This window comes from Alosa sapidissima, chromosome 15 (genome assembly GCF_018492685.1).
Source record: "Alosa sapidissima isolate fAloSap1 chromosome 15, fAloSap1.pri, whole genome shotgun sequence".
Taxonomy (NCBI): Eukaryota; Metazoa; Chordata; class Actinopteri; order Clupeiformes; family Clupeidae; genus Alosa; species Alosa sapidissima.
Window position 1 is genome coordinate 3,415,001 of NC_055971.1, and position 11,928 is coordinate 3,426,928.

The window sequence follows — 11,928 nt, forward strand, 5'->3', positions numbered from 1 at the left end:
CCATATACTCTGAACCAAACACGTAGCGCGCGCAAACACACACACACACACACCACACACACGCACGCACGCAAACACACTCTCTTTCATACATAAAGATGATTGACTTACACACTACCAGGCGATGGGTTCCTCTCCTCAAGTGTTCTTGTCCAGTGGTGGTTGCTGAAGACCAGCTTCTGATGTGCTTTTCCTTACTTCCATTTTCTTTGCCTGTTGTGTCCTCCTGGAATTTTCTCCGCTTCCCCTAAACCCTGCTGTCACTTTGTACCACACTCACCACAGTGTTTTGTTTCCCCCCACTGTGTGTGTGTCTCTCTCTCTCTCTCTCTCTCTCTCTCTCTCTCTTTTCCTCTGTCACTGTGCGTTCCTTTATGGTTCCCGCTCTCCCCCCTCTCTCTTCTTGCGTGCGCTCTCTTGCTCACTTGGTTAGTAATTGCACTTGAGTCCCTGGTTTGGTGGTGCTCAGAAGAAGTCTTCCTTCTCTTTCTCCTTCTCCCTCTCCTCTCCTCTCTTCTCCTCTCTGCTCTGTTACTATGGCTCTGGAATCAGACCTCCCCCATCTGCCTGTCCTTTCTCTCCCTCTCAACTGTCATGATCATTATCCACCCTTTTTATTCTTTTTTCTTCAGCTGCCACTCGTCTGACTTGGCGTCTCTCTCTTTCTCCGCACCTTCCCTTCCACCTGTCCTTCCTCCCTCCCTCCCTCGATCTCTCGCTCCCTCGCTCAGGCACCCGGCTCGTGCGTGTGTCTAGAGGATTAGCACAGGGAATCACTGCTCTGCTCCTCCCTCTGCCTCTCGCTCGCTCTCTCTCTCTCTCGCTCTCCCTCTTGCTCTCTCTCTCGCTCTCTCTTGCTCTCTCTGCCTCCCTCCATCTCCCTCTCTCCCTGTTTACCCCTCCCCTCCTCACCTTCCTCGCTTTTCCAGTCCAAACACATCCAGGCTCTCGCTAGTCCTGTTCCTCTTTTATTTTTTACATTGTTACAGTGATTTTCATCCAATCAGTGTGTCGGCGCCTGTATTTCCAAGTCAGCCCTGGGAGCTCTTATAGGAAATAAGAGTTTTTTTGCCCTGGTATTGTCTAGGTGGTGGATCTGGCTGATTGTCACACTCATGCATGTCTCGGTGCTTCTGCCTTCATTGTGATGTTCATCCCCAAGTGCACAAGGGTTCATTTGCTCGATTGAGCACACGCACAGGCACAGGCACAAGCACGGCCATACACGCACACACACACAACCACACACAGGCACACACACACACACACACACACACACACATCTGTCAGCATAAACATGAAGGCTATACCACCAAACCCAATTACACATTCACACATACAGACATGTGTGCCATTCACACACACACATGCAAATCCAAGAGAGGGGAGCAACAGAAAGGCTTGAGGCTGTGGAGGACTACTGACTCCAGCAGAGATACAGAGAGAGCCAGAGAGAGAAAGAAAGAGAGAAAAGAAGAAATGATTTCAGTTTTGTCTCACTGTCTAAGCCTCCAGGCAAGAGTTACAAGCATTGTCTTTTAGGAGAGAGAATCACTCTCAGAATGTCTGTTTGTATATATTACTCGTGCCTGTTGGTTATCCAGTGTGACATTAATGTCGACCCACAGCGACTAGCGGCCTGAGCCTGGGAGAAAAGGCAGAAATGTGTGGCGAGTTGGACGATTCCTCTGCGCTCAGGAAGCCCACTCGTCATGTGGACGTCCCTCTGGCAGGCTGCTGCTCGTCCTCCACGCAAGGCCATCCAGCCCCAGAGCAGGACCTCTCAGCGCGACCCCAAGGAACATCTGGACACCTGGCGGCATTTAACCCCTGCCTGTGCCCGAGTCTCCCGAGTCTGGTTCCACGGGCAGCCTGCCAGAGCCTGCTGCTTCAGCCCCCACACCCCCCTGGGGCTCCCGGCCACAGGAACAGATGACCACAGAATGGCCAACGTAAGACTGGTGCAGCCGCGCAGAACACGCTTGCCCACAGGAGCTGCGTATGAAGGCTGGCAAAAGGAAGTTGCACCAGGTGCACAGGCATCAACAGATGGCAGTTGAGAAGGGTACCACACACAATACAGATTTATATATATATATATATATATAAAAAAATGTTAATTTCACTCCTGCAAAAAAGAGAACGGACTGCAAACTGACAGACCCATAGAGACCCAGAGAGGCTTTTACGTCCAACCCAAAAGACAATGAGGATTTACATTCCAACATGTGCCCCTGTAGACTGAAGTCATAACCTTGGCATTGGCGCTGTCATGCATTGCCAGCATGGCTCCACCAAGGCAGAGGGACTTTAATGCCTTGTATAGACACAGCTTGAAAGAGCAGAGGTGAGAGAGTACCATTCCAAGAGTGCAGTCAAGCACACAGTCAAGTGTGGCCACATAAGCAAAGGGGCTTCTGCCATCAGCATACTGTCCAATTCTGTTTCCAGCTCAAGCTGTCCTCCTTGAATACCTTGCATAGACATGTCAGAGAGCTCAAGGCTACAGTACATGGCTGACAGCTCTGTTTAAGTTGGCTCATCTTGGCATGGACGTGCCTGGGGTAGTGTGGGAATTAATCGAGGGGGTTCACCTGACGGGCGCTGGGCTGGCAGGCGGGCAGGAGCAGGGCTGCCTTTTAGGTAAAAGATTACATTATGAGATAATCAGCTTTACCTGGACTCTCAGCGTTCGCCCACTGTATTGCCTGGGGTAATACTCTCCGGCACGGGTAATTAAAGGTTTAACTAATGGTGGGGGAGGGGGCAATTAACTTCTCCCCTCCGCTGACCTCACTCAACACCATGCATGAAGTCCTCAGGGCCATGGGGGGGGGGCTTAAGAATGACACTCCATCTTGAGGCTGAAGCAGCTCCACTTCCTATGCTGAGAAAAACCACATACATAGGCATATTGGCTACAACACATACAAGAGGCTTTATATGTCCTCACATCCTGACTGAGTGCACATAGCTGAATGTTTATATGTCCCATCACATCCTTAGTGAGTGCACATAGCTGAATGTGACTGGCCCTCAGCAGGGGGGAGAAGGGACAAAAGGACTTAATGGAGGATTGTAACCGACATCACACCCAGGGCTGAGTGGTTGTTTTAGGAGGGAACTACAGAGCTACTACTAATCCTGCGGAATGGACATAAGGGATGAGAGAGAGAACCAGAGAGCAAAACATAGGAGACACAATAGGAAGTGGAAAGCTGTCCGTCTCACCTGAACTGCCTGATAGCAATCATCTGACTGAAAATTGAATATTGATCTACAAGTGCATTGTGGGTAACCTGGATCCTTTTAAATGGAGAAAACCTAAGTGGATGTGTCTTGATTTACTGATCAGTCTCACAGAGGATACAAAATGAGAGTAAATGTTCAGCCTACTGAAACCTAGCACAGCTGAAGAAGTTTTTCTGAGGGGTCCACAATTTCCCAATTTAGACCCCATCCCATCTAATTTGTGGCCCTGATTGTGAGTGTGGAGGGGGGTGGGTCCAGGACACCAGACACCACTGTTTAGCCTTTTAGAGGTGTTCTAGGTGGTCTAATTCAATGAAACATCAATGACTGCCTGCTTGATCACCCCAGTGAAACGCTTGCAAAGGTTGCTCTGCTGGTGATTTCTTTTGGATAGGCATTCAGGGTACTGGTAGCACATTGCTGTGCTGTGAAGGTGAGCCTTTAAGGATCCTGTGCATGTCTGAAACCGCTCCGCAATCTAATCAACAAGAAATAGAGGACAACTCAGTTCTCACATGCTCAATGTCTCCAAAAACAAAACAAAAACATAAATGTCTCAGAATTGTAGTGTCACCCATGGCTGTAACCATTATAATGTATAGATGTGCAATAAAAATGACTTGTAAGCCCTATACTGTCCCAACTGATTGAAGACATCCAAACATCTGATAAGTCAAATACTTCACTTTTATTACCTTTTTGATTTGACATGTCATTACGAAGAAATACAAACAGAACTCATAACACAAGATTGAAAATCTTGACTTAATGTGGGTCTTTAATCGCCTTCAGTGTCCTGGCAGCTGTTTTGACAGGGATATTAAGCCATGTAGTTTGAATTAAACACTGACAGGGGCAAATGAAGTGTGATCTGCAGCTTTTTACTGAAAAGTATGAAAACAGCAGCATCATACTAAGGGGGGGGGGGGGGGGGGGGGATTTTAGACCAGGGCATCTGAGACACAGACACAGGCTCCTTGAACAATAAGAAAACCATGTCTGCACTGATGTGAAATCTCCCATGATTTCTCACTGAGATGAGTGACCGAGTCATGGAAGGAAGGAAAGGGTCCTTGAGGTGAAGCCATCTAATTATCACAATGGCAGAAGGCAAACCACTGGTTGATTAAGGATGGATGTGTTTTAATTTCAGGTTTCTTGGCAAGGACATTGCGTGGTCCCAGATGGTGTGCTCCAGCAGCTCATCAGAAAGATCTCCATCCACCGAATAAGCCCAGTCTTGGCTGTAGGTTCATATGCACCAGTCTTTATGTAATGGCCTTGAAAGCTCTCTTCTCCACATACTTGAGCTTGTATTTTCTCTTGAACCTGAAATAAACAAAGCAATGCAAATGTTATTTTCTTATAAAACAACACTAGTATTTGTACTTCATAGACACTGTCCAAATGTGAAGCTGTCTTACTTGGCTCTTTCTCTGGGCTCAATCATGTTTCTCTTCTGAAAGCTCTTGAAACGGTCCTTGAGTACGCTGCCCTCTGGCTGTAAGACAGTGTTACAACAAACCATGTTGTGAAAAGGCCATAGAACAGCAATATACTTAGTGATGGGACTGTTGGACGACTATCTTACCTTAAGTCTCCGAAGGGAGCCGGCTAACTCATCACTCAATTGCACATCAAGATCAGGATTCTGGAACCTGTGACCAATGAGAACCAAAGTCATACATTTATTATTGTGGTGCTAGGAGCATACAATGCAATTGAGTAGACAGTGATGCAAAGATCTATGGTGAACTGAACACAAATTTAAACACTTGTTTTCACTCAATTTGTCAGTAAAAGATAAGACTTTTTCAATGCACATTCAATTCAATGTTTCTTTCAACAAACAATGTTTGTCATTTAAGAGAAACTATGCAGTTTTGGCAATTTCTTTGCTGTTTTCTCGCTTTTCGCTCGCAGGTTTCTCTGCAGAGCTCCCCCTACAGCTTCAGAGTATATATTTTACGACACTCCTCGATCGGTCAGTTTGTCGTTTTCCTCTTTCCCTGTTCCTCTGATAACCGTTTACGCACTTTCTGCTTCTTTTCGCTGGCTCTGCCATGATGAATGTCTGAGAAACTCCATCGCTACCTTGTTCTAGCCGGTGCCTGGCGTATATGTGTGTAGTGCAGTAAAGCAATTTGTTACACTGGTTACTTCCTGACACAGAGTCCGCCGGCCCACCTGCCCAAACTTGCTAGGGTGGTTTTTTCCGCTCACAGGCGCTAGGGGGAAGCGAGACGGCCACCATTCAACCCGAAAAAGGTAATATAAATCATCCCATAGACTCCGAAGCTGTTAAGGCAAATTAAGTTAAAAAAACCTGCATAGTTCCCCTTTCAATCTAAGTTAGTGAGAACTTAACCTTCACCAAGACAACTCATCTACCAAACGCATCTGAGATATGTTTGAGTACTGACTGCCCACTACTGTTTTACTACTGTCCACAGCCTAATGTTTTTACTACTGTTTTACTGCTACACTGTTTTTCATGCTATATTAGCACACATGATCAATGGCTTCTGCTACAATACTGAATGGCTGTAACCCTATTACCTCAACCTGTTCTTGCACTGACATAGTTTTTTACCTTGTCTACATTATACTTTACTCTCCGATTTGTCCATATTATTTATGCTGGTCTCAAACTTATTCTTGCACTGTTGCACTACTTTTTGCACCTTCACTATGACACACACTCTCTTGAGCACCTTGCCATGCACACAGAACTACTGGACTACTATTGGACTTCTTTTTGCACCTTCACTATGACACTCACTCTCTTGAGCACCTTACCATGCACATAGAACTACAGGCCAGTCCAGGCCCTGTCTCATGCTTGATCACCCTCAAGCACGCTGTGGATTTTTTCCTTTAATTTATATAGTATATTTAGTATTTAGTATTTAATGTATGATGATGCTGGTAAGTCTCTGGATGCAGCACAGCTGCTCTTTGCTTAGTGGTTCTCTGTGTCTGTGTCTGAGATAGACAGTGTTGTGTGTGAACGAGATCAAAAGAACGCATTCATTGAACACGCTCATTTTTTCGTGAACGTTGAACTGAACGCAACACATTTTTTAATAAAGAACTTGAACGTGAATTAGTTCACACTATGTGTCATGAATGGCAGACATCACTGTAAATGAACGTTGGAATTTGTTTTCCATTGAAAACTGAGTGATCTGTTTTCTCTTTTGAAACGCAACGAGAGAAAGTTCCTCCCTCTATTCTCGCTGGTGCCGCTTAAATCATGCATCACCAGACAGAAATGGTTTTGACATTGTGTGCGCAATGCATTGCGGGCAACGTAGTGTCCGGCTGAGAATAGTTGAATAGCATACTGGCTTCTGCACAACGTTACCCGTGATGAATTGCAGCAGAGCGGGGTAGGCATAGCAACGCCGCGTAGCAGGCAACGACGAGAGCGCGGCGGGCTGGATTTCATTGCACTAAGTATATAACTGGTCTACCTTGTCTGTACTGCTGCAAGTTTCATCACCTGGTAAGAAACCCACAATTGCAGTGTCATGAGCAAATGTCTACAATGAGCAGCTTCAAAGAACGTATAGTGATTTCTAGCTCGTAGTGTGAAAAAAAGTATTTATTTGAATATCTCACGAAAAAAGTAAAATGAACTGAACTTTGAACTAGTTCAGAATTAAAATTGTGAACTTTGAACGTGAACTGTTCACTTTGAGCATGTATGAACTTAACTTGAACTAGTTCAGAAAAGCTGTGAACTGGCACAACACTGGAGATAGAGAGGAGAAACATGCGTGTGTGTAAGATAGAGAGAGAGAGAGAAGCATGCATGTGCTAGAGCTCTGTGGACTCACTTGAGGCGTCCGAGGCGGCGGGGCTGGGTCTTCTGGGCCAGCTGCAGGGCCTTGCGGCGGCTCTGTCTCAGACGGGTGCGCTGTTCACGCTTCTTCAGCTCCAGCTGGATGGAGCGCAGCTGGAAGAGCTGCTGCCGCTTGCTGGTCACCTCCCGCTCTGTCCTCCTCTGCTGCTCCTGTGGGGCCACAGCAGAGACATGGTCAGAAGGACACTCCCTCCACACCACATGTCCACCCCGCACATGTGCAGTGCAGTATAGAACCTCTAGCCTGACCACAACAGTGTGTTCCTCAATATCCCTACATGCAAAGACCAGTCATATCTCACTCATTGCTCTCTAGGTTTCATTGGCAGTAAGCACAGTGCCATGCACCTGCGTGTCATAGTCCTCACATGGTTATAATGGTGTTAATGCTCTACTTTATAAGCAGTCTTGACATTATCATCTATATGATCTAACTAGAAGTACAAGTGCCAATATCCACTGTATGTGCCTGACCAGTAGAACACTGATATAAATATACAATGTGCAACATTTTGTCCCTCAATGAACTGAATAGATATAGATCTGAATAGATAGAACAAAAGAACAGTATACATGTACATTTAGCAGATGCTTTATGCCAAAACAACTTTGAAGGACAAAGTAAGCTAACAATTAAATAATGGAGAATAATGGGAAATAGAAAGCAAAGTAACATCATGCATTTCAGTTTTGTGGGCCATAAAGAGAACAGGATATTTGTACATCAAACATCAATGTTTCACCTTCAGTTTGTCTGCCTTCTCCTTCTTCCTCTGTCTCTCCGTCTTCTTCTCCTGTTGTGAGCTGGAGACCATGCCAGTGTCTTCCTCGTCTCCCGCCATCTCATCAGCCACACCCTCATCCTGCTCCTCTTCGTCCAGAAGCCCTTGAATCTGCTCCTTAAATGTGGTCTCCTGCATGTGCAAGTCAATCAAATGGTCCTGAAGGATCAATCCTTCTACTTTGCTTGAACAATCAGGGTTCCCACTCTAAGTCAAATATAAAATTCAATGACTTTTCCCTGATAAAAAAACCTAAATTTCCATGACTTACTAAATAATGAATGGTACGATATACCGACCAATGATTTCCGAGCAGCCGCTTAGCACCCAAGAATCTTTTACTTTTAGAGCGGGAGATGAATAAATGGGCATTGAATAAACAAAGTTGGGCTAATCAAGCAAGCACTAAAGCTAGCTAATAACCAGACATACACCAGTTCTGAGTGGAAATATTTGTATTAATGTATTCTGGCAAGTAAATGTTGCTACAACAAAATTCCCTGATATTCCATGACTCCCTGACTTTCCATGTCTGGAACAGACTTTCAAAAGTCCCACGATATTTCGGAAATTCCATGAAGCGTGGGAACCCTGAGCGGTTAATGGGCATCATACATATACATGTGACCATAACTAACTGCACTACATTGTGCATAGGACTGTTGCCCCAGTGTTCTACATCAGAACAATAAGCTGTTGTGTTGCACTGTGTTGTGCTAATGTAGATTCAGCAATCTTCATTTATGTGAGCTGTACTCTTCTAGTGTCCTCAGCTATTTTAGCTTAGTGAGCTGAGCTGTATGGTAAAGTTTAAGTGGGGGTGGCTATACCTCAGTTGCTAGCTCCTGACGATTCACCGCAAGTTGCCTTTCCAGACGCTCCTCTGCCTTCAGCTTTTTCACCTCTACCTCATGGGCCTCCCGCAACAACTCCTGGAAAAGAAAAAAAAAACACACACGTCAGATGCAAACTACATGCTAACAACTGCAGTCATTCACAATCACAAAGCTGATATCACAAACTCTATGTTGAACTTAAGACAGTCAACAACAATCATTTTATAAAATGGTATGTGTCCAAAGGAGCAGAGGGTGTGATCGGTAGCATCACCTGATGGGAGAAGAAGTCCGGGTTGTAAGAACCACCAGGTGCAATGACCTCAATGGCTGGAAGTTCTGACGGCCTCTCATTCAGTTTTTCTGGTCGCTGAAAAGAAAACAACAAAATGTTGTCCACGTCAACATCAGAAGCAAATGCAAACAGAAAATACTAGAACATTCCATTTACCCTCTCCATCCTTCCCCCAATCATAAATCAATACCTCAATGCAGTTATCAAGTCTTTCAACAGTGCTCACCTTAACCGGCTTCTTTTTGGTCTGTTCAAGGTAGAAGCCATCTGCTGTCTCTGCGGCTGTAAAATAGGAATGCTCGTCAAACATCAACACCAAAAAAATTCCAAAGCCAACAACCATCAGTCAATAGAAGTCAATAGAAAAGGCTGCTCACGTTGATCTCCCCACAAGTCGTAGTAGGCCCTCTCAGGGTTGTTATTGGGAACAGTCTTCTCTCGTACTGGCGTTCCGGCTGCGAAGGCTGCTCTGCGGAGTTCCAGGAGTCTCTCTCTGCGAGGCACCACACCTTTGGCTGCCAGCTGCTCTGCCTGCTCCTGCTTGCGTCGCAGCTTCTTGGCATTGGGCTGCTGGTGGGCGAGGATACTGTAGAGACACAATTGAAGGAGTACAACACAATTAGCTTGTGTGATCTCATGAGCAACATGTACATTTGTACATTTATTTATTTAGCAGACACGTTTATCTACAGCGAATTACATATGCCAATTATATTACAAGAACCATTTCCCCCCAGAACAACTCAGGGGGTTAAGAGCTCAAAGGCACAATGGTAGAAGCCGGGAATTGAACCCACAACTATTCAGGCTACTGCGTGCTAGCCCAGCTCCTTAGCCACTAGACTACCACCTGCCCCATCAACATCAAGATGGTTGGTCAAAGCATTATATCAGGAGAGAGGGTTTCTGATTTACCCCACATACCATTTTAGTCCTGTGAAAAATTACCGAAAATGCAATCTCACCTCGATTTTTCCTTAGTATTTTCATGTGCACATGCAGACAACATACTGATTGATGCCAAGTGGGTAAAGAAAATGAGATTACAAGACCCCCAATATCACCAGTTTTGCATTTTGTTCCAAATCTAAAAAGTATTTTTTTTTATACTACGTCTAGTCTACAGTACTACAGTGGAGTTTTTCATATTTTTATACTTATATATTTTTATACTTACTTTTTCTGCTGTAAGTGCATGCTGTGTGTGATGTCTGTATGCTACTAAGACCTTGAATTTCCCCTTGGGGATCAATAAAGTATCTATCTAAATCTAGGGCCAGCTATTGACAACAACCAAATATATTGGTTATATTGTGTATGCCCTCAGTTCCTAGGGAGCCATTCACACAACGGCCCCCCCAGGTTCCAAGTGTTTGTCTTCACATTTCCGAGGAAATACTGTGAGCGCAAGGATGGAATCATCAATGGGCATGTCTTTCACCGGCTGTACAAGGGTTGCACCAAGTAGCTGCTGGTGGGATTCGAACCTCTGACCTTTGTGTTGCCAGTCCATTCATCTACCCGCTGAGCTACACAAGCCCTATTCAGGTGGTTAATTGTGCCTCATCACCTCCCATTGACAGAGACTACCAACAATTCTTAACAGGCCTTAGTTATAGAGCTTCAGACCAGTGAGTGTAAGTGAACAGAAAAAAGGTTTAGCAGTTTCAATGCAAACAAGACCAGAGAATTGGTGTGAATCGAGAGGAAAGAAAATATAAATGCTTACTCTTTCGGTGCCGGGATGTGGGAGTTTGCCTGAAGTATGAGGTCTACCTTCAGGGGTCGCTTGTTTTTCCTTTTCTTCTTGTCTTCCTCTTCACCACCTATAAAGTACATTAAAAAGTTAATCATCAAAACAGCGCATGCAAACAAAACAAAATGCAGGCCTACCAGCCAGACTGTCCCATGTTTAAATTAATATTACGTTTCAAATTGAGTCATCACCACGTCATTTATTACCTGTAGGCAAACTCTCCTTTTTCTTTGACTCCCCAATGTCCAAAAAAAACAAACTGTCATCTGATTTGTCTGCAATCAATCCCCTGAGAAGCAAAACGCAACCGCATAAATTAGTTCCAATATTATATGTTAACAACGACAACCTGGGCAAATGTTTGACATCACTGCTTGTGTAACCTGATGGAATGCATTAAATGGATAGCTCGCTAGATCGACCTTGACAAACATAACATATCACACGCTATTGTCATTCTTTTCATGACAATCAAATCACGCCGACATATTACAGCAAACGTGGCTGTCTTAAGTAAAACAAATCAGGTATCCATCTGGAGTTAAGCTTGCTAACTCTAACTGTGCTGCTGCTCACCCCGTGGCCCTCTCCTGAAGTCGCACGTCGTCCAAAAACTCCTCCACATCCTGAATGTCACTGAATTTATTCCAGTTCTTTTTCTTATTTTTGTTAACACGTTTCTTCCGACCAATGTTTAATTCCGAGATGTCTGTTGAGCTTTTGAGTGATAAAAAGCCTGGCTGACTTGCAGCCACGCGTTTATGCTTTCTGGCCGCTGCCATGTTGGTTTTCCTAGAGAAGACAGCAGCAACGGACAGTAAAAAGGGAAATAACAACACGTACACAGGATATAGCCTACTAAAATTAGATCATAGCAGCGTTTGTTATAAAGTGGTTAAAATGATCGTGTTGCTTGCATTTCTATAAATAAATATATATGTATGTATACAAATATTAATATTGGGCAAATTCACTCATACAAAACTTTAGCAAAACGTACCGTAACATCAATCTTGAATGGAAACTAGGACTTTTATATTGATAGCATTTGTAGGTGCACTTACGCATATCCGTAGGTGCCTGCAGCTTCACATCGCCACAAAGTAGTTTCATGTCGAGTCGGTGTTGAAGATACTCGC

The 11,928-nt window shown here is 44.6% G+C and overlaps 2 protein-coding genes across 2 annotated transcripts in view; both read right to left on the reverse strand.

Moving 5' to 3' along the window:
- Positions 1-639, reverse strand: part of LOC121683390 (gap junction delta-2 protein) — a 19,239-nt gene extending 18,600 nt beyond the window's left edge. The window contains exon 1 of the mRNA XM_042063006.1: positions 112-639. The gene's annotated coding sequence lies outside the window, so the exon portion shown is untranslated. The remainder of the gene's footprint in view (positions 1-111) is intronic.
- Positions 640-3,921: 3,282 nt separating this feature from the next.
- Positions 3,922-11,812, reverse strand: nop53 (NOP53 ribosome biogenesis factor). The gene is made up of 13 exons (XM_042063005.1): positions 11,790-11,812; positions 11,366-11,581; positions 10,996-11,078; positions 10,763-10,859; positions 9,411-9,619; positions 9,260-9,315; positions 9,013-9,108; positions 8,733-8,834; positions 7,864-8,034; positions 7,095-7,270; positions 4,844-4,910; positions 4,677-4,753; positions 3,922-4,581 (listed from the first exon to the last, which is right to left on the reverse strand). Exons 1-13 carry the CDS (start codon positions 11,795-11,797, stop codon positions 4,521-4,523), a joined length of 1,419 nt encoding a protein of 472 aa, XP_041918939.1. The 5' UTR covers positions 11,798-11,812; the 3' UTR covers positions 3,922-4,520.
- Positions 11,813-11,928: the final 116 nt, after the last annotated feature.